The sequence below is a fragment of the Aristolochia californica genome, unplaced genomic scaffold, assembly GCF_029961685.1.
Source record: "Aristolochia californica isolate CCGP_79_NKW_82.1479 unplaced genomic scaffold, dmAriCali1.0.hap1 SCAF_12, whole genome shotgun sequence".
NCBI classification, from domain to species: domain Eukaryota; kingdom Viridiplantae; phylum Streptophyta; class Magnoliopsida; order Piperales; family Aristolochiaceae; genus Aristolochia; species Aristolochia californica.
Genome location: NW_027181793.1, coordinates 30,138,562 through 30,161,492, shown reverse-complemented (window position 1 = coordinate 30,161,492; position 22,931 = coordinate 30,138,562). Strand labels below are relative to the sequence as shown.

The following is a 22,931-nucleotide window of genomic DNA, read 5'->3' as shown; positions in this document are numbered from 1 at the left end:
ATTTTATACCAACGAGACTTTATATGAAAAATCATACATTAAAAGAAATATTTGTAAGTCTATTTTCTTACCTATCTAACCAATTCTCAATCTATTTTTTTATGGGGAGTTTTTGCAACTCACTAGGCACACTAACTTAGACGCACAAAGGGATTTCAACACCGCTTGCTTACAATAGGTCTTAAGACTCACACGACAACAAACTCAATTTGCCAACCTGTATTCCTCAGCCACAATAACTTCTCTGAAATGTTATAGGCTGTAAACAATGCTGCCTACTCAATGTTTGATCCAAATTGCAACAATTATTTTCTTAAAATGTAAGTCGATGTAATTTGCCTCTTAATAGGCTAATTTAATTATCCAAGCTCCAAAATATAGAAACACCAATCCTAAGTACATACTCAATGTAATCGACAACATAAATTAGTTATAAAAGGCTTGATTTGAAAGCGTAACCCACAAGTAGTGATCTAAACTTAAGCAAATGATTTCAAAGTATTATAGCTCTAGTTAATATCTTAAAATATGAGCATAAAAATATTTGAATTTAGAATCATATTTACAAATGTCAATGTTTTGTAAGAACCTCATTCAAATGCCCTAGTAAAACATCATATAAATATGTGAGATATGATTTAAAAAATGAAGATGGTAGTAATGCAAATTTAGTGTTAGTTAAACACACTACTCACAATACAATGGCTAAATCAAATTTGTTCTTAAAAACTCTTAACCCGTGTTTAGCAAACTAATATCTAATCAATATTTCAAAGGATAAGCATTGAAATACTTAACTTAACAAAGAAACCTTTAAAGTTGGTTGTCTTATGGTTCAAACTCATATCCCTCCAAACAAGCACACCAGTCATCTCATGCAAACGAAGGACTCTCTACCATACAAATTGTCATTAAAAAGATTTCCCAGAAGATTTTCTCAAGGGGCCCACTTCAAGATCTCTCAAGAACACAAAACCTATTCCACACACATCCCTCTTATCATGGAGAAAAAAATATAGAATCTCAAGATATTCTCCTAAAAACGCTATCACCTTGATTATGATCATACAAGGATCGATAACCTATGACTATTTACCCTAACGTTTTGCAAAACATCCAAAGTCTCATCATATACGTTAGACAAAATATCTCAATCACTGAATGAATGAAGAAAAAATTTCTATTTTATTCCAGATTGACCGATTAGAATTGTCTCAGTAGGATGACGTTGAATGGCCAGGCTTTCGACCATTTAATGCCAGAGGTGTTTATTCAAATCAAAGCCAGTTTTTCCACCCCGAGGAGCTGCTATTACGACTAGTAGTCACAATCCATCTCTTAATATCTTCGTAGATGACAAGTAGCTTGAATATTTTACCTATAGAAGATGACATCTTTTTAAGAAGAGAAAAGTATGTAAAGCAAGTCCAACCACAACCTTCCAAGATCAGTATACTAGTCAAGAACAGTGATCCATTGAAGTTAAATCATCCAAAGTTCACTAATGTTAAAGACGTATCAAGCAGGGCTTTCAATTATTAGCAAGCTTGTTTCTGCTGAGAAAGGTGCAAATCCTAATCTTTAAGTATTTTTTTTTTAACTTAGTCGAAAATTAGGATTTTAGAGGTTTTCACCTGTCCTTGAAGAAGCTTTATGTGGCGGCAATTAATTTTTCAAGTTGTTTGGCTCTCAAACTATTTGTAAGCTTCTGTATATCCAATCAAAATCAAATTATCACAACCATATCTTTGCATTAATTGAGAAATTCACACATAGGTTTATTTTTCACGTAGAGGAAATTATTACATAACAAGGATTGCACTTTCATCTAGATTGCCTTGAGTAACTTCTCAAACCAGTAGGAGGATTGCTTTCGGTACCGCTTCAACCCATTTTTGTAGTCCACAAGATTAATTCCAAATCGAACTGTGTAGCCATCTGCCCATTCAAAGTTATCCAGAAGCGACCAAGCAAAGTAACCCTTCACCCTGGCACCAGCCCTACCAACGCCCCTCCCATAATTCCAAAAATCAGTATGTGAAGATAATTGCTACAGTTGAAAAGAAGTGAATAGGCATGAACTCAGACCTGATGGCTTTTTGAACGTTCCAAAGATGACCACGATAATAGTCGATTCTCATAGGATCCTGGAGGGCTTGTTGGAGCGTCAGTGTCTCATTGTTGAATTCACTTATCCCTGCGCATTTGAAAACAATAAAAGTTTTTCAGCCCTCAAAGTGTCTAATTGCAGCAATCTCTTCTTTTCGAAATAAGAGGATTTGTTACATTGCAACTATACCGTTCTCTGTAATGTAGATAATGGGATCGTTGTATCTCGTTTTTGTGTACATTATAACATCTCGAATTCCTTGTGGGTAGACAAATAGCCAACTTGAAGCCGCCTGCGCGAAGTTTCATTAATTTCAAATATTGCAAGCTGAACATGGTCGGCCTCCATTTTATTTAAGAGCTTTTTCGTATATGATCTTACCTGAGGTCCGATGGGTATCCCATTTCGGATGCCTGAGAAAATAATAGGAGGACACTGTCAAAACAATTGAGAACCCAGAGGAGGAATTCTTCCGTAAAATCAAGAAGAAGAAGTCCTCCTGGAAATCAGAGCTGAAATCTCATCCAAGAAATCAGAGGAAATCCGGTTGTAATTCTATGTATAAATAAGAATGTTGTAAATATATGAAAAAGCGAAATAAAATGTAATGAAAGTTTTCTCCGGTGAAAGCTTACAAAACCAAGTTCGTAACATGTACATTTAGGTACAGTCTGTTGAGTTTACCTGAGAGGTTACTGCGGGAATCAGTTGCGTAGCTCGCGTTGACACCATTAGGCATCCCAGCATCTGTTGCATAATAAGTGGTATAGTAATTCAATCCGATAAAATCGAAGGATCCCTTCACCATTAGAGACTCTTTTTGGGTGAATCTGGGTAGACGGTTCCCAACGTAGCCTCTCATGGTGAGTGGATAATCACCGTGGACTAATGGATCCATGAACCTGTGCAAACCACCCATTAGTACGAATCTCTAGATGGCTGATTGATGCCATCGCGGCCTTGTATGATTGCCACTCACCATCCATACATGAAGTCGACAGCTCGTTGCGCGGCATTGCCATTGGACGTCGACCTAGAAGAGGGTAGAAACCAGTGCGACACCAGGGTTATTCCGATGGAACCTTTCTGAGAGTCCTGCAAACCCAATTTAATCGACCGTAAGGTTGGGAGTGTCTTAATTCTTAATTTGGAAATAAAAAATAACTCTTAAAATTAACCTGGTATTTAGTCTTGTAACGTTTGACACTAGCCGCATGAGCGAGGAGAAGATTGTGCGCTACAAGATAAGGCTCCGTCGCTGAATCACCACCAGTACAGTTTGCGACCCAAGGAGAGCATCTGCCAGGGGCGTAATTTCCCCTATCGTAACCTGCCATGCTGTAAGTCCATGGCTCGTTTAAAGTTATCCAGTGCTTCACTCGATCACCGAATGCACTAAAGCAAACATCAGCATAATCTCGAAAATCCGTCCTGCGGATTCATTTTCGGTATCAAACACGGTGTGAGATTCTCCAAGTAAATATCAAGTTTCAAAACATGAAAATCATGGAATGCCAAAAAAAATAAGCATACACTATCTTGGAACTTAAGAAACCGCCGTAGTCTTCTTCGAGGCTCTCAGGAGTATCCCAGTGGAATAGAGTCACAAATGGCTTCAGACCTTGGTGTCATTAGAATTAAATTATATCAACTTGACGATGATGGTTGGATGAGTGCAGAAGAGAGATGGTAGATTGATTAAGTACCGTTGGCGAGGAGCTCGTTGATGAGATTGTTGTAGTATCGGATTCCTTCCTTATTCACTCCGCCACGGAGATTTCCATCTGCGACATATTTAGTGATTTTGATGGATAAAAAATAAAAATGCTTGCTTCTTGTGAATTTTATCTGGGTTTCTGTTCGACTACTAAATCTGTGCGTATATTCAACATCAAGGAAGAAAACGAGGTTACAGAAATTGGACTTACGTGGGAGTATTCTGGGCCATGAGATGGAAAATCTGAAGGCATCGAGCCCCATTTTCTTCATAAGTTTCACGTCTTCCTGAAAGATTGAAATTTTTTAAAATTGAAGAAAATAGAGGTTGAAAAATTATAAAGAAAAGGTAGCGGCTGACCTTATACCGATGGTAGAAATCCACAGCGACGTCTCCATTGCTCCTGTCTTTTATCCTCTCTGCCCAGTCCAACATCATTTTATGTCACTTAGGGTTCAGGATCTTCACTTCACTTTCAAAGTCATGCAATAATTTTATATATAAACCTGAATATAGGACCGGGTAGCCAAGTGGCTAGCTGAAGTCCAAAGTTGTCACGTTTAGCTTCTATTTTTTCAATGCTAATTGCTAATTTCCACGCTTTCGACTATTCATTGACTGGAACCTCTAGATAATTTTTACGTTAAAAACCTATTTTTAATTTGAAACTTGGAAGGCTGGAACCCGTCGACTTCTGTTACAAAATGAATTATAAATAAAAAAAACCTTCAGGCACTTTATTTTTCTCGCCGTTCATGAAACATTGAAGTACTGCAACCCAACTTCGACCATTCAGTGACAGGAATTATTTATACAAATGGGAGAGAGTTTTTCCAGCTGAGGAAAAGCTATAGCGAATTGTTTACACAAATTAGAGCCAAGTTTTCCACCAATAGAACTGCTATGGACGAAATAATGACATATTGATTCTTCAAAACACCCATTAGATTTCATTGCGCAGATGTAAGCAAGCAGTGTCAACTGTCAGGAAACTGATACGATATGGATGATAGCAGAAACAAAGAATATGGATAAGCTACAGTCGGGGAAAAAGAATTACCTGGGTATCTGTGGGTAAATGCATCCCAAAGGCTGGGTCCTTTTCCTCCTTCATTTGCAGCTCCTTCATACTGCAAATCGTACCAATCCATTTCTCCCATATCAGCTTTCAAGTGCTGGGGTTAGTATAACAGAAGAAGAGAGAGAGAGAGAGAGAGAGAGAGAGAGAGAGAGAGGTCTTTGCACGTTGAACGGAAACCTGATAAGAAGCAGAAGCAGTGCCAAAGATGAAACCGACGGGGAAGTGTGACCGGTTAAGAGAGATGTTTTTGTGATCGGCGGAAGCAGCGGTCCCATGTACAAGCAGGAAGGAGAGGAGGAAGAGAACAAGATCGAGGGAAGATTTAAGCTCCATTGCTAGATCTTTCTCCGCAGTTGATTCTCGTTTTCGTTTCACCACGCCCTTGGCTTGATTTATAAGGGATTCGACGACAACTACCTGCAATATCAAATTATGCTTTAATTAAAAACGATTGATATCCATAGACGTCATTGACCAACTTGAGTACCCTTTCCACATTGCCATCGAACTGAATAAATCCACGTCGCCGAAGACCAACACAAAAAAGTTCATGAGGACCATACCCAGATACCCTCTTCCCAAAGGCCAATCTTTTTCCAGTTAATTAGCCAAAAATGTTATTTACCAATGAGAGTCCAGAACCCGTGAGTCCTAAATTACAAGTCATTTGAAGAATCAGGAAACGCTATATGAAACAAGCAAAGAGTGTGTTCAGAAAACTAGGTGCAACTAGTTTAAGTGGGTAAGCAAACTATTTACAGATCAGCTGATCCTATATCACAATCAATCAGGATTAGTTATAGGATATTATAAGAATGGTAGATATCCTAGTTTAATTGCTTGTAATTCGTTATATCTAATTGATCAATGCAGAATTTATCTTAATGTGAAGTCTCTAAATCTAGTAAGGTACCATAACATCAATTTGAAGGCCCCATTAAAATTGGAAAGGTCATATTTGCATTGCCTAAAGTTAAAAATATATATTTCTAAGAAAAAGGGGCCAGATTACACCAATGAATTCCTTCCAATGATGTGTTAAATATGTAAACAACTCAAACGAAAGAGTGAAGCATATAACTTTGACGGACTTACCTCAAATTAAAATATTTAATTTCATGAGATAGCACACTTGAGGTCATTTTTTGTGTTCACTTCACTCTCTACCTATCTTACAACTAGTAAGTAGCATGAGAGTAACGTAAAAGTGTGTTGTCGAAAAATTCCTCCATTATTATGTACCTTATATGGAAATCCATGTGGCAATCCATGTTGGCCATACTGGTCTCAAGATCCTAACTTAGATAATTTTGATTGTAATAAATACTCAAAGTATAGATGATATGTATTAAGTATGTGTGCAGCTTAATAAACCCCAAGATATCTGACAGTATATACGTTCAACCCATAATGGTATCAAGCAACTCATGTAAGAAGCACATCATCCAAATGGTCTAGCAATACCATTTGCCTAACAAGAGCCAATAAGAGTAAAAGCAGTCAGACCACTAAGAAAGTTGTCAACTACATTTTGAAAAGGAATCGACTACTTGAGATACAGAGAAACAAAGAAGTCAACCACATTCTACAAAACAATTGACCACTATGTAAAGGAGTCGACCACTTGAAGAAATAGTGAAAGAAAGAAAAGAAGTTTATCACTTCCGGCAAAGCAGTCGGCTGTGAAGAAAAGTTATCGACCACTAGGAAAAAAAGTCAACTACATGAAGAAACAGTAAAAAGAGAAGTTGTCAACCACTCTGAAGCAATAGACCACTCCTACTAGCATAACTTCATAGAAAAAGAAAGACAGTAGACCACTTGGGATTAATCTACTATATTTGCTCATAAATTTAAGTCGTGTTAACAAAATGGAGTCTACCACTTGGAGTGAAGTTGGCCACACTTGGTAGAAATTCAAAATTTTAAAATATCTTACACATATTCAAAATTTTAAAATATCATACACATATCCAAATCTTGTAAGTAACCTATAGAATGTACAACAAAATAAATCGGATTTATTGTTATTTTTTCTTAATTTTTTTACCTGATTTTTACTTACTTTTGTAAAAAGACAAAAAATGTCTTATCCACTCATAACAATTAGTTCTTTTAACATAGAAATTTGTGCTATTTAACCCACCTTTCCTCACCACAATGGAAAACAAGACTCCCAACCATCATACATGTTTTGAGAAGTTTTTGCCTCCTCTAAGGCTTGAAAACAAGCCAAATCGAATTGTTTTCTTTATTGAGTTGAGTATTTTTATACTCGTCTTTTGAAAGATCTATCGAATACATAGACCTCATTTTGTTGAATATGTGTCATGTGTTTTAATATCATATATGGTTCAACATATGTTTTTTGTTGATGCATGTTTGACTTCCATTTGAAACCAATATCAACAACCTCTTATACTATCAAATCATATCTTATATGATAGTATGTTGATTCATTGGGGCATTTGAAATTTTGCAAAGTGTTGAAACTAGGAAATAATATTTATCCAAATATTTAAAAACATATTCTTTGAGATACATGTATAGTACTTGGTCGAGTTTTCTGAATTTGAAATCCTTCATTAAATTCATATTACTATTTGTGGGTTATACTTTAAAATCAAATATTTCATTGAGCTGCAATGTGTGTATTTGCCATCTATAAAACCAATCCCAAATGTACATTATGCCCATTAAGTCATCTTGGGCTATATATCATTTCAAAACAAGTCATTATGGACTAGTTAGAGTTGTTGGGATTTTGGGTAGTTACTTTGGATTGATGCACCTATATCCTTGTGCCTATATTTTTATAATCTACCTGTTAAGAGGCAATTTACATTGTGTTATATTGTAAGCAAGAAATCCTTGTATTTTAATCATGCAAAAAATAGAAGAGGTGAAGAGATGAGAAGATGATAGGCAACTCACTCCTTGTTGCTAAGCTGAGGAGATGATAGGAAACTCACTCTTTGTTGTTGAGTTGAGGAGATGATAGGCAACTCAATACTTGTTGTTGAGCTGAGGAGATGATAGAGAACTTACTCCTTGTTGCTGAGTTGAGGAGATGTTAGGGAACTTACTCCTTGTTGCTAGTAGAAGCTAGAAGGTGATGGATGTGGAAGGCCAGGAGGTGCCACTCCAAGGAGGTAGGAGGAGGATTCCCTTCAATGTGAGCAAGGAAACAACAAGGAGCACCCCCCCCCCCCCCCCCCCCCCCCCCCCCCCCCCCCCCCCCCCCTCCTTACCTTCTGTCATGGCAATCAATTTCCAGAAGAACATAGATCGACTCGGTTATTCAGAGCCTCGTTCATGGAAAACACTGTCGCACTGCTAGAATGTGTCTAACATTCTCCCACTTGACCTATTCGTATACTTAATATGTATCATCGAATATTGATACATTCACAAAAAAAATCCCATAGATATAGTATCTTTATACCCAAAACAAATGAATATTAAATTATATAAATCATGACGGTAAATCCTTTAGAACTAGTATTACCTTCTACATATTACAATGCAATTGTTTCTTTTGAATGAGAACCTTATGTGGCACATATCTTTATGAATGAACTTCTAAATGCTCATTCAATATCAATTTACATTGTCATTCTCTAAACTTCATGTATACAATTAAATAAGATAAGACAAAAAATGAATTTAATGGAGTTTTTCAATTGACAAATTGCGATACAAGCATAAAGCGAATCTTAATTACATAAAATTACATAATAGAACTGAGTCTCATATGTTCAACATGACCCTTATAAGCAACGAGTGGTAAACCTTTTGTCAACGGATCAACAATCATTAATCCAGTGCTGATGTGGTCCACAACTATTTTGTTTGCTTTGACATCTTCTCGAACAGCTAAGAACATTATGTCAATATAATTACTACGACTTTTGCTCTTATTTTTCTTGGCCAAAAATATTGTTGCAAAATTATCGTCATAAATCCTTAATGTCTTAGAAATTGTGTCAACAATTTTAAGCCCTAAAATAAAACTTCTCAACCATATAGCTTGTGATGATGTTTTAAAATATGCTACAAATTTTGCTTCTATGGTAGAATTAGTAATCAATGATTGTTTTGCACTTCTCCAAGAAATGGCCCCTCTATGTAATAAGAAGATGTATCCCGATGTCGACTTTCTTGAATCAAGGTAGCCAAAAAAATTAGAATCTAAATATCCAATCACTTCCAGATGATCAAATTAACTATACGTAAGTTTGTAGTCTCCAGTCCTTTGAAGGTATCACATGATTTATTTGATATCTGCCCAATATTCCTATTGCATATGCTATGTCAGGTCTGGTGCAAACCTGAGCATACATTAAACTCCCAACTACGAAAATATATGAAATATTTTTCATTTGTTCCCTCTCTAAATCATTTCACGGACCTTGTTCCAAACTTAATTTGTCACCTTTGACAATAGGTGCAATACCATATGAGTTATTTTTTATAGGAAATCTCTCTAAATTTTTGTTTATATAGGTTTCTTGAGACAATTCTAATGTCCTTCGGGATCTGTCTCTATCAATTTTTATACTTATGACATAAGAAACTTCACCCATATATTTAATGTCAAATTTCATTAAGAAAATTTATTTAACCTCATGAAGTAATCCTAAATCACTTGAAGCAATTAGAATATCATCTACATATAGGACTAACAAAATTATTTTGTTCCCATTGACCTTATGGTATATACTTTGATCCATGATATTCTCCGTAATACCAAATGAAGAAATAACATCATGGAATTTTAAATACCATTAACGGGAGACTTGTGTCAGTCCATATATAGATTTCTTAAGTCTACAAACTAAGTGATCATTCCCCTTTGAAATGAAACCTTCAGTTTATTTCATATAAACTTCTTTTTCTAGGTCTCCATTGAGGAAAACCAAATTCACATCCATTTGATTTAACACCATATCAAAATGAGCTACTAGTGTCATGATTATCCAAAATGAATCATTCTTTAAAACAGGCCAAATTCCTTCTTGTTGAGTAAATCCTTTGACTACAAGTCTTGTCTTATATCTTTCAATATTGCCTAAAGAGTTTTTTTTTTTGTTTCCCCCTTGGGCAATTCAACAAGATCCCATACTTGGTTTTTAGTCATTGAATCCAACTCTTCATTCATTGTATCATTCTTTCATGTGGATTTATGTCCACTCATAGCCTGTGAAAATGAAATACGATCATCTTCAACACCAATGTCCTTATCAAATTTTGAAGGTACACTTCATACTCTAAATAAATTATAGGTTTCCTAACTCTTGAAGATCTTCTTAATGGTACTTCAACATTTTTAGGTTGAAAATGTTGAGTAACTGGATCTATAGGAATATCCTCATAATGAGATGGTTCTTCAACTATTGGTTGTTCTTAAGTAATCAAATCCTGATGATTATCCTGAATGACAAACAATTTATGTGAATTTGTTGGAGCAGGTTGAGAACTCTTATCCTCCTCAAAAACTAAGTTTCGAGGTTGGTTACTCTCACTAATCTCATCATTATCAAGGAACCTTGCATTCTTAGATTCGACAATTCTCGTTGAACGAGATGGGCAATAAAATATGTATCCCTAAAACTTTTTTGCATAGCCAATGAAATGTCCACTGACTATTCTAGAGTCTAACTTTGTCTCATGTGGATTGTAAATCCAAACTTCAGTTAGGCTGCCCCAGACATGTATGTGCCTTAAACTAGGTTTCCAACCTTTTCATAACTCAAATGGCATTTTATGAACCGCCTTGGTTAGAACACTATTGAGTACATAGGCGATAGTTTTGAGAGATTCATTCCACAAAGACAATGGGAGATCAGAGGTACTAATCATACTCCTCACCATATCCATTAATATTTGGTTTCTTTATTCAACCACACCATTTTGAGACGGTGAGTCAGGCATTGTGTATTGTGGCACAACACCTTGTCCCTTAAGAACCTTGCAAAAGGACCAAGCAATTGTCCCCTTTCAGTGTACCTACCATAATATTCACCACCTCTATCTGACCTCAAGATTTTGATTTATTTGCCTAATTGTTTCTCTACTTCTATTTTATAGACCTTAAAAACATATATCACTTCATGTTGGAAGATGGGCCCAAGCCCACATATCCAAGTGTGTTGGAAGATGGACCCAAACCCATAAGATATGGATCCACCATGATCACACGAGTTGGTGGGACCCACCATGATCACATGAGGTAGCATGAGAAGTCTTACATAGCTAGAATTACTATGGAAGCAGGTCTCATAAAAGATATTTAGTTTAAAGGTGTTTTAGTCATGTTGGTTTTCTATTTATATCGGGTTATTTAATTATACTAGGACTTATCTTTAAGTGTTAGAGTTTAGGTGTAATTGAGACAAAGGTAGTTTAGTTATAATTGGACTCTACTACCTTCTTCTATTATAAATAGAGGTTCATGTACTCTGATTACATGAAGTTTAATGAAGTATTTCTTTTTTTCATAAATTCAACACTTCACTTCTATCATAAAGCAGATAAAGATGCATATATCATGTATAGTCATCAATCAAAGTAATAAAATATTTTTGACCATTAAAACATTCATTATAAGGACCTAAAATATCAATGTGCATTATTTCTAAAACATTAGAAGTCCTCCTGGAACCTTTATTGTACTTGTTGGTTTGTTTTGCTTTGTTTTAATGCAATATACACATGTACTAAAATAAGTAAAATCAAGAGCCTCTAGGACTCTATCATTAACCAATCTTTTAATTATATCAATGGAGATATGAGCTAATCTCCTATGCCACAACATGGAGGATTTCTCATTTATAATACTACGCTTAATGCCAGCATTAAGCCATTGAAGCTCTTCTAAGAGTATGTGGTGGGACGAAATTAGTTTTGTATTGAAATAAGGTTCAGCGTTGGCTTTCTTCTTGATTCCTGTTAAGATGTTCCTGGGTTGAGCTTACTCTGTTTTACAATATTTACCCTATGAGGTTAAATTATTAAGTCTCCATAATTAATCACAATTTTTATGTCATTAACTTTATGTGACTAAATTTAATGTCACTAGACATTTTCATAATTAAGATATTGTGGAAATTATTTAAATTTATACAAAAAATATGACATCCAAATAATTGACTAAAATTGATGCCAATTAGTAATTCCTTATTTTAGGTTAATCTAAAATATGCATAAAACCTAAATAAAATTTTCACATTTGAAAACTTGAAAAAATATGCACATTATACTATCATATAAGCAAGTATAAAGTCATGTACATTTCCACTCAAAATGATGAGAAAACCACATAGGATGACAAAAGCAACAACTATTCATTCATTTATTAAATTGAACGAATTATATTAATTTAGGTAATTTGGTGTTTTGGTCACTGCCGCTGGAACAAAGTCATGTGCCTAGGATTCGAATCCCCGCTATCGACCCTGAAAAACATTTTTCGAACCGAGGCGGCTAGGCCTGCTCTCGACCGACTCGCCAAAGCGAATTAGAACAGGCGAGTCGGGCCGACTCAACCCGTCCGACCCGACTCGGAATTTAAATCAAACTCAACCATATGATTCGAATTTTTTTTTTTCTTCTGCGCGGAGGTGTCTTCACCCTCCAGCCACGCGCAGAGAGGGAGGGTCCTCGCCGGCCGATGTCTTAGGCCACCGTCTCAATCTTCGTCGGTGCACCACGCGTCGACCATCGCTCCGCCGAGATCTTACAAGCAACGACTGACAGCAGTCAGCATGGTTTTTCACGACGGCGACGCCGGCCGACGCGCGCAGAGATCACCTTCGATGCTCAGGCGCGCAGACGGCTCGGTCGGGATTGCCGGAGAAAAACGGCGCTCCCGACCTGGCTTTCCTCTTCCAGAAGCCATCATAATGCCGGCGCACTCAGCGCCGGTCGAGCTTCCTTCGACGCCGGACGATTCCTTTGGTGGTTACACACACGTCTCCGGCGTCTAGCAGCCTTCGTCGAAAAATCGAGGCTGAGCTCAAATGGGTGCGCACGTGTCATTTTTTTATATTTTCCAACGGAAATGAAGCGAGAGGTATTGCTCTCGTACCCTATGATAAATCAAATGAATTGTTAAATACAATGAAATTTATAATAGTGAACGGAAAGACTTACCTCCTGTGATCAATTTCTAGAAGAAATAGGGTCCTTGATGAAAAAACATAAATTCCTTTTTTCCTATCAAAATGGGAGAAATTTTTGTAAAGGGAACTACTTCGTCAAAAAATGGGACAAATCCATAACATGTCCAACATAAAAGGTAATGGGGATATTATTTTTGTTACCTGCCTTTCCTTTTACTTTGAGCTATCTAATAATTATTAAAGGATTAATGAGTACAAAAATCTTGAGTTTATTAGTTAGGAAAGAAACTTCCTAAGAGTTATTTTGGGATGGGCTTGGACCAAACTTAGATGTATCAGAGCAATTATTTATATATGAGCCTGCACCCAAATTATCCACTTGTAAGTTACAAAAATAAGGCTTACATGTGAGAGTGAGTGTTAAAGGAATAGTCTCACATGCATTAACAACTACAAAAAAATTGAGTTTATTAGTTGAAAAAAAGACTTTCTAAGTTAGTTAATCATTTTAGGAAGGCCTTGGACCAAACTTCAAAAAATTAGTTGAAAAACAGCATGTGTTACAATTACAGTTTTTTAGCTCGACAACATAACATATACTTAAATACATAGATTCTATATACCTTGATTTAGGTTTCCATTTGAGTAAAAATAGGTGTGGATGAGTGGGATTTCCAAGACTTTTAGTGGATAAGATTTGGTAAGTGTGAAATTCTGAGATGACCCACTTAATATCAACATGATCAAGAGTGAGAAATCTAATTCGGGTAGGAGAGTTTTGCCGAGAATTCAACTCTCTGTGATGATCTATGAGGGCTTTAACGACCGTATAAACAGTGGCTTTAGAGCAAAACTTTACAGCTGCGGTGAAATCTGCTTTGAATTAATCCATGTTTGAGGTTGATTTGGATCTCAAATTACAGGAATTTTCTCTCTTGATCGTCATCTTTCACAGCTAACCATTCTGGATTAGATATGTAGCATAAAATCCAGAAAGATAGCCATTTTACGCACTGCTAATTTCGATTCCTGAATTAGTGCTTTGGTCATAGTACTTCTTCAAGCACTTGAGGCTTTCTTGAGGAATTCTAGGACGAAATAAGAGATTTGGTTATATAGATATCACAGTTTCATGGATTTGTTAACAAGTTTCTGATGACTATTTAGTATTAGTCTTACCGGCAGCCACCAAGGCAGTTCAATTTTGAGATGCCAAGTGCCTCCTCCGTCGGCCTGAATGCCTCTTTTCTCTAACGAAAATTTATTAAAGCCCCTCCGTGCTATGTGGTGTCGCATCAAGACTTGTTTGGGTCTTCTCAGACTGCCCCATTAAGGGAGCACACTTCAGAAATTGATTTTGCCACCAAAAATCTGTGCCCTTTATAATTTTATTTATACGTGATGTGATGTAGGAAATATTAGATTGATAAGGACGGTCAGTCCGGCTTCATGGACGGATACACTGCCTCAAACTTTTTCAGTGGACGCGACAGCCTGGTCCAGTATTACTTTGCCACTTGGGCTAATTGGCTTTGGGGTGTTACCCTTTGCGGCTGAAAAGCGCGAGAACGGATGACGCGACGACTGTTAGTCTTCCACTCCCGGACAATGAATCCAATAAGAAAACTCGAAAGTTTCCAAATTCCTCGTTTTCTTCTCTACGCTTTTGCCTCGGGAATTTTGTTTTGTTTTTGAACGGTTTACGGCTTCCGGGCGACGCTTCGCTTTTGGGTCCGTGAACGCGAGAGAGATTTTTTCTCTTCCCTTTCCCCTTTTCCCACTCCTTGTGGTCTTTGAGAAGCGTGAGAAAGAAAGCAGCTGCTGCTGCTCCACGCCATGGCCACTGCCGCATTTTCCCTTCTTTTCCGATCGGATACAGGAATTCTTTGAGTTATATCTGCTGGACTACTTGTATATCTCGGTAATTTTTTTTTTTGTCTTCCTCTGGTTTTCCTTTACACAATCTTTTTATGTGCGAGTTCTCTCCATCTGGTTTACTTTTTGCCTTGGAAAAGGTAGAGCTCTTGCGATAGGACTTTTGAATTCAGTACCTGCTAGGGAATTTCCTCGCGCCCATGGTGGCGTAAACTTGGTTGTACGATGATGCTCGAGTTGTTGCTACAGAATTTGGCAAATAATCTTGTTAGCTTTGGTGGTTTTGTTACCGTTAGGGTATAACTATTGTTGTGTTTTTCTATTTCTATCTTCCTCTCCTGCGCTTGGTGTGAGCGCTGCGGACCCTGGTCTTGTACATTTAAAAAGTTTTTTCCTTACTGATAGTTCATTGATGTAAGAGATTCGGATACCATTTCAGCCTCTCTCTCTCTCTCTCCCTCTGTGATAGTTTACTTACTGTACTAATTAGTAGTTCTTAATAAAGTTGACTTCTAAGTGTAAAGAAGCTTATGCTATGAGCTGATTCAGCTACTGTGATGAGCTAGTTCTCCTCGTTCTACTCTTTGACGCCTGGGATGATAGGAAAACAAAAAGTAGTTTCCCCCTTCTTGTTATTCTTGTTCTGATTCTTCTATTATGAAAAGAACGCAAGCGACTCTGTTATATTATGTCAATAACGGTTTATGAAAGCTTCTAGTCTATGGTGGTCCACAAAATATAAGGTTTGGTAAAGAATGTAATCATCTATTTATACGTATCCAAAAGTAGAAGCTTTTCTGGCCTAGAGAGTGACACTCGACCGTGTCTTGCCATGAAAATTGTTTCGCTATCAAATAGCAAAGTCCACTAAGACTATGGATGCCCTGTCTCTGGCAGATAGATGTTATTGCCTTTGTCCAAAACTTAGTCGGATGTTACTGCTGTTTCCAAACAGATTTTCTACTGTCTCAGTTGTTTCTTTGGCAATTTGTTAGTGAAATAGCTGTTTTCCAAAGGATTTTCTGCCAAAATTCTTGCGTCTTTGTTACCATCAAATCCTGGTGGCTTTCATTGAACAGCTATCTGTGCATTTGGGCATTGTCTGAATATTATCTCGTCGAAACATCCCTTCTCTTGTCTGTTCCTTTTGTTTTCTTGTACTTTTTCTGATCTGTACTTCAAGATGTCAAGTCTTATGTTGAAATTCATGCATTAAAGAATATAAATTTTCTGTCTCTGTCGTGTTTTGTTTTTTGTCTTCTCTACCATGGCTGCAAAACCAGCCAAAAATTGCTACTTCTACAAGGGAACTAATATGATGCAAGAACTTCCTTTGATAAGAGGGTCTAACGTATTATGGCCTGAAGCTATATTGGTCAAGTATGTTTTTGTAAAAAATAAACTAATAACAAGATGGAATCGTTTCAGATGTTTTTGGTTACTTCAGTTTTGAAGATCAAATAATGTCCAGAAGTTTCATATTCGTAATATATAATTTGAGTTTTTACTAATTTTTCTCAATCATTAGCTTGAGTTTGTGAACCTTTTCCTACTATTTTCTTAAATATTTGGTGCTTTTTATCATTCTATTACAACCAAGCACAAATCATGAAGATGAACTGGTGCATACACATGAGGATGCACATAGAGAGAGTCAATCGTCTTAAGAGGTTAGGAATTCTCCTAGTAATTGATTCAAGAAACTTTCAGTGACTTCTCATGTTAATGCTGTTATAGTATATAAAGCATAAAAACTTCCATGGCTATTATTTACAGGTTTCACTGCAAATAGACAATCTAGGGATTGGCAAGGTGTCATCTGACATCTTAATTTGTATTTCCATTTTTGGTCAGTATATTTTTCATGTTGTTGTATTTTGGCAGGGGATGCCATGTATAACAATTGACATTGCTTGCTATAATGTGTTTCAAGATTATTTTATTTGTGATATTTTTCTCTCTCTTTGTCTTTCTCCCTCTTTTGTTCCTGGAGGCAAATCTCTTATTTCTACCGACTCTGTGCAGATTAACTAGAATCTAGAGGAATTTGTTTTATTTTCTTTCATTTTGCTTTGTTTTTTATTTTTTTGTTCTGTTTGCTTCAACTGCTTCATTAAGAAGAGTTTTGGTCCTTTTTTTCCCACCAGGTTATGAGCTCTGGGACATATTTGTTGACAAGTTAAGAGTTCTCAATTGTTAGAAATGAAATTTCCTAATTGGAATGCTGGACTGTAAGTAATTTTTTTGTTGTCCAAATTTTAGTTACTTGCTTATACAAATCAATTTGCCTAGGTACTATGGGTACATTTTAATGCTTTTTATATATATTTTTATGAAGATAGAGCAAGATAGAGAGCAGAACGTTTTATTTTATTTTTTAAAAATCATCTAAGGTGTTTATGAATTTCTCTTCTATTTTTTTTCTTTAATTATATTATTTATAATCAAATTAGTTTTATTATATTTTTTTATAATTTGCATGATGATTGCCCATCCAAGAGATGGGCTCTCTTGATTCCTTAATGTTGTTATCCTTAAAAAATGTCAATTTTGTTTTACTGAAGTAAATTTCCGTTACAATTGTGAAAGATAGCATTTGTGCTAGTTAACCAATGAAATGAAAAGACGCCCTCTGTAAACCTTGAGGTGATAGGTTCTAAACTCTCTACCTATAGAAAAATGTCTGGAACATCTGAAAGTCTTTTATTTGCATACTTAGACCTCTAATTTGGAAATTTTCTTTTATTACTGTGCTAATCTAACATTACCAGGCTCTAAGAACAGTCTCAAATCTGTGCTACATTTATTTAGATTATTAAACTAAAAACTGATTGAAACAGCAATTGAACAATGTTGGCTCCACAGAAATGAAATCTTGTTCTCTGGATGTCATCTGTTCATTACTCTCTTTCGTTCTCGTTCCGACTCTGGAATTTAACACCCTTATTTTCTAACTTGCTAACCTCCTCTGTCTTTGTCTTTCTGTTTATGCAACTGTTCCCATCATGTTATTTTCTTACCCTCAGTGTGTTCAACAAAATAAATAAAAGTAGTTGTGCAACCTCTTTTATTGGGCATTGTTCTCTCATCATGATAAAAAGTAGGTAACTTCTAAATATTCTATTATATTTCATGTTTACCAGGTATTGAGGTGGTATATTTTATGTTTCATATTTCTCATTCAGTTGCTTATCTTAGTCTGTTGTTCTTTGCATTTTCAGGGATACAATGTTAAGAGGGGCTGTGTACTGATATAGATTTGGCTATTAAGAATGGAGAACTGTTACTGCATTGAGCCACAATGGCCTGCTGATGAGCTATTGGTGAAATATCAGTATTTGTCAGACTTCTTTATCGCTCTTGCCTATTTCTCTATTCCGCTGGAGCTTGTGTATTTTGTAAAGAAATCTGCCTTCTTCCCATACAGATGGGTGCTAATGCAGTTTGGGGCATTTATTGTTCTTTGTGGGGCCACCCATCTCATAAACTTGTGGACTTTCACCCTGCACTCGAAAACTGTTGCAGTGGTAATGACTATTGCCAAAGTGTCCACTGCAGTTGTCTCATGTGCGACCGCATTGATGCTTGTCCACATAATTCCTGATTTATTAAGTGTAAAAACCCGAGAACTATTTCTAAGGAATAAAGCTGAGGAACTGGATAGGGAGATGGGCCTAATCCGTAAACAAGAAGAAACTGGTAGACATGTTCGTATGCTAACTCATGAAATTAGAAGCACACTTGACAGGCATACTATATTGAAGACCACACTCGTTGAGCTTGGTAGGACTCTAGGTTTGGAGGAGTGCGCCTTATGGATGCCTGCACGTACTGGTTTGAGCCTCCAGTTGTCTCATACCTTGCGGCACCAAACACCTGTTGGGTTGTCTGTGTCCATTCAACTGTCTGTGGTCAATCAGGTCTCTATCTGTTTATATATTGTTGTTAGTTATTTATTGTATTCTTTTGTTGTGATAGAACAATGTCAAAGTATTTTATCCATCAGGTTTTCAGTAGCAACCGAGCAGTTAGAATTCCACACACATGTCCATTAGCCAGGATTCGAACTACAGCAGGAAGATATGTGCCACCAGAAGTTGTTGCAGTGAGAGTGCCTCTTCTTCATCTTTCAAATTTCCAAGTAAATGATTGGCCAGAGCTCTCAGCAAGGGGCTATGCAATAATGGTTTTAATGCTTCCCTCTGATAGTGCAAGAAAATGGCATGTCCATGAATTGGAACTTGTAGAAGTGGTTGCTGATCAGGTTCATTCTATCTCTTTCCACTTCTATCTGTAACATTTCTTTTTCCTTCATTTTTATCTAAATCAAGCATTGACTAGTTCTTGTAGTGTCAGTGGAACCTGGGTCTGATTATCAACTCAACTACTTGAACTTGCTTAGTGTGCCTGAGTGCTGAATTTGGGGAAATTTGATATACTATTAACTACTTGATTATAAGTTCATGACCTTTTGGTGCTGTTTGGTTAGAGGAAAAGTGAAGGAAATTAAAAGAAACAGAGTTTTCAAATGGAAAATTGGCTTTGAAAGCTAAAGAGTCTTATTGTCCATTCTGTTCTCTCCTTTTTTAACCAAAAAATGCTTTAGTGGGCATAGTTCAGTTGGAATAGCAGCTCATGAATAGGTGTTCTTGGCTGCTTCTCCATAAAATTCTCTTGTTTTGCATCAGAAGCCTAGTAAATCCAGATATCAAATTTCATTTGCTTATTCAAGTCAATGGTCAAGTTGTGAATTAGGCATTTGGCTCAATAATCACTTGGGGGATTTTTAGTGTGAGGTCTTGGGTTCAAGTATCTGTAGCCAAATGTGCGTGTGTAATCAACATTCAAAAAGAACAGAAAAAGAACTGTGGCTAAATATCTCTAATCATTTCTTTTGGTCCGGTCCAGGTTGCTGTTGCTCTCTCGCATGCTTCGATTCTGGAGGAGTCCATGCGAGCCCGAGATCAGCTGATGGAACAAAATGTGGCCTTAGATATAGCTCGAAGGGAGGCAGAAATGGCTATCTGTGCTCGCAATGATTTTCTCTCGGTCATGAACCATGAAATGCGGACTCCAATGCATGCAATTATTGCATTGTCTTCTCTGTTGCTAGAAACAGAACTAACTCCAGAACAACGCTTGATGGTTGAAACTGTTCTCAAGAGTAGTAATCTTTTAGCAACTCTTATAAATGATGTTTTGGATCTTTCAAAACTTGAAGATGGAAGCCTCGAACTTGACAATGAAACTTTCAACCTCCACACAGTCTTCAGAGAGGTATTAGATCGGAAGGATTCTTGATTTATACTACATGCCGCTTCCCTTTTATCTGACCAATCCATTTGTAATGTTCACTCCTAGATCATCAATTTGATAAAGCCAATTGCAGCTGTGAAAAAGTTGTCTATACAATTGATGTTGGCACCAGATTTACCAGTATTTGTTTTTGGTGATGAAAAGAGGCTTATGCAAACAATCCTCAATGTTGCGGGTAATGCTGTCAAGTTCACCAAGGAAGGTCATGTTACAATCACGGCTTGTGTTGCAAAGCCTGAGATGTCTAGAGATCCACGAGCTCCTGAATTTCATCCAGTTTCCAGTGACGGTTACTTTTATTTGCAAGTACAGGTCTGAAAGCAGTTTACAATCTCCTTTGGCAAGTAGTACTCTTATCATATTTCTTCATTGATGGTGAATGTTATGTTCACCTCCCTCTCCATGCAGGTCAGGGACACAGGTTGTGGAATTAATTCTCAAGATACTCCAAATCTTTTTACTAAGTTCACGCAGTCTAGAAGTGGAGCAAGAAATCAAGGTGGGGCTGGACTTGGATTAGCCATCTCTAAGAGGTAATATCTCTTTTGTTTTAAAACACATGACAAAGCAATGTGTTGAGTGGCAAAAAATTCCCACATAGCAAAGTGTAAGTATTGGATGATAAGGTTGGGCAATAGGGCCTTAAATTACTAGCCACTTAGGAAACCTATTGCTCAACCTTATAATTCAACACTATTCTTAATAATTTCCAATTGGGAACCCTTTTCCTACTCAACATTTCTTCTCTCGTCTAGGCTTACACATTTGAGATCTGAGAACAAATTCTTGACAGAGCATAAAAGACACATTCTTACCCAATAGAATTCAAAACAGACAAATAACCTGGGCAACACAAATTGGTACTTTATCCACGCTCACATCTTGCTCAGGTACCATTGTTAGGATGGGCTTGGTTCCATCCCAAAATAACTACCTACTTAGGAGGCATATCGTTTAGCCCTATAATTCTTTGTTATTTCTTATTAAGAGCACAAAACATGCAAACTGCTTCCGCTCTACCCAATGGAACACAAATTACATGGGGTGCACAATGCTCACATCTTGTTCTGATACCATTATTGGGATGAGCCTAGTTTCATCTAAAAAATGACTACCTACTTAGGAGGCGTATTGTCCAATTTTATAAACAAATATTATTTCTTAACTGTTTCTGCCCATTCTACACTCCCTTTTGTCCAAACTTACACATAGCAGGCTTGAGACATGGGAACAAATTGCTCAACAGAGCACATAAGTACACAAACTCTCACTTAACAAAGCACTTAGGGAGCAAAAATTGGGGTTTGACCCATGTATATATCCTGCTCTGATACCACTACTGAGTTGAACTTGATTCTATTTCAAAATTACTAACCACTAAGAGGACGTATTTCTCTACTTTATAACTCAATATTATTTCTTAATATTTTTCAATATGGGACTTCTTCCCACTCAAAACAATGCTTATTAATTAACATTTATTGTTGTTGGTTTATATTTCTAACTAGAATATAATTTAATGATCAGGTTTGTAAACCTCATGGAAGGTCATATATGGGTTGAAAGTGAAGGATTGGGGAAGGGTTGCACCGCAACGTTTGTTGTCAAGCTTGGGATTGGGGATGTTTCGAATGAGTCTTCTCAACAAGTTATCCCTAGAGTGCGATCAGATCACAACGGTGTAGATCATTGTGGACCTAGAGCTTTATCCAAGGAAGAAAATGGAATAATATCTTCTAGAGCACAATACACAAGAAGTGTTTAACTGGCGTGCAGATGATCTCAACTTTTATTCTGAGATCCTGGGACCAGTTTTTCTATGGTTCAAGGATTAAGAGAAAGGGGAAGGGTCAAAGGTATAAACGAATTTGATGTGGATGTGATGAGCTGGGCAAGTCAAAACAGCCTCAGGCCAAGGGAGGGAATCGTTGAAGGGTGTTCCGTTGTATGAGACAACAAACAAAATTTATAGTAACTATTTTGGCCGAATCTTCTGTTCTTTTTTTACCACTGCAACCCCAACTTTATTTGCGTATGCTGCATTCTTTCTGGGTTGTTGCGCCCTTTAGATGGACCAGTTGTTTGCATCAGTTGATCGCATTTCTTTATTAACTGTCACAAGGAATGTTAAGGGCAGTAAGTTCTTGAATGCGGCATTAATCTCCTTACTAGAATTTGGGGGAAAATGGGAAAATATAAAGCTGCTGTTAAACAGCTTCTTTGCTGTAATGCTGGTTATGTTTACTTTTATGGCTTCACGTGGTATTTATTCGGGATAAGATGTTCCCTATCGCTCGAATACCAATAGGTGAGGACGACGCGAGTCTTCGATTCTCAATTTCTGGTTGCCATCAGTGATGATGAATCTTTTTGTTCCCTTGTATGTCACATCGAGCCAGCTCGTTGCTTTGCAGGGATTAGCGAAAGGAAAGACTGTTTCGTTTCTTTAAAAACTATCACAAGAAATCAAGAAATAAGGTTTTGTCCAGTGAATGAAGAGAAGAAAATCACAGCTCTGCATCCCTTCGCTGCGGGAGGCAACTCCAGTTGCTTGTATAAGCGTAAACCCTACACCCTCCCGTCTATAGGCCCAACCCCATTTTCTTTCATTCTATTGTTGGTTGAAATTTTTTCTCTGCCACAAAGCTTTTCCTTTTTTTTTTTCTTTTCCTTCTCCAGCATCTGTCTTACTCCAGTTTCCATTGTCAT

General features: G+C 36.9%; 2 protein-coding genes across 5 annotated transcripts; one reads left to right on the top strand and one right to left on the bottom strand.

Annotated features, from left to right (window-relative positions):
- Positions 1–1,828: 1,828 nt before the first annotated feature.
- LOC137946863 (beta-glucosidase 12-like) lies at positions 1,829–6,188 on the bottom strand. The gene is made up of 15 exons (XM_068793150.1): positions 6,151–6,188; positions 5,396–5,498; positions 5,086–5,325; positions 4,888–4,957; positions 4,188–4,246; positions 4,041–4,114; positions 3,817–3,905; positions 3,644–3,731; positions 3,289–3,541; positions 3,090–3,205; positions 2,795–3,012; positions 2,492–2,523; positions 2,300–2,402; positions 2,089–2,197; positions 1,829–2,000 (listed from the first exon to the last, which is right to left on the bottom strand). Exons 1-15 carry the CDS (start codon positions 6,186–6,188, stop codon positions 1,829–1,831), a joined length of 1,764 nt encoding a protein of 587 aa, XP_068649251.1.
- Positions 6,189–14,655: 8,467 nt separating this feature from the next.
- On the top strand, positions 14,656–22,288 carry LOC137945999 (probable ethylene response sensor 1). Of its 4 annotated transcripts, XM_068792133.1 has the most exons (9): positions 16,479–16,576; positions 16,683–16,755; positions 17,054–17,137; positions 18,128–18,826; positions 18,913–19,170; positions 19,815–20,183; positions 20,268–20,534; positions 20,631–20,755; positions 21,750–22,288. In XM_068792133.1, the coding sequence occupies exons 4-9, from the start codon at positions 18,179–18,181 to the stop codon at positions 21,985–21,987; spliced, it is 1,905 nt and encodes a 634-aa protein (XP_068648234.1). In that variant the 5' UTR covers positions 16,479–16,576; positions 16,683–16,755; positions 17,054–17,137; positions 18,128–18,178; the 3' UTR covers positions 21,988–22,288. The 4 variants fall into 4 exon arrangements, with proteins under 4 accessions (XP_068648233.1, XP_068648236.1, XP_068648234.1 ...); XM_068792132.1 differs by lacking the exons at positions 16,479–16,576; positions 16,683–16,755 and adding an exon at positions 14,656–14,952; XM_068792134.1 differs by lacking the exon at positions 16,683–16,755.
- Positions 22,289–22,931: the final 643 nt, after the last annotated feature.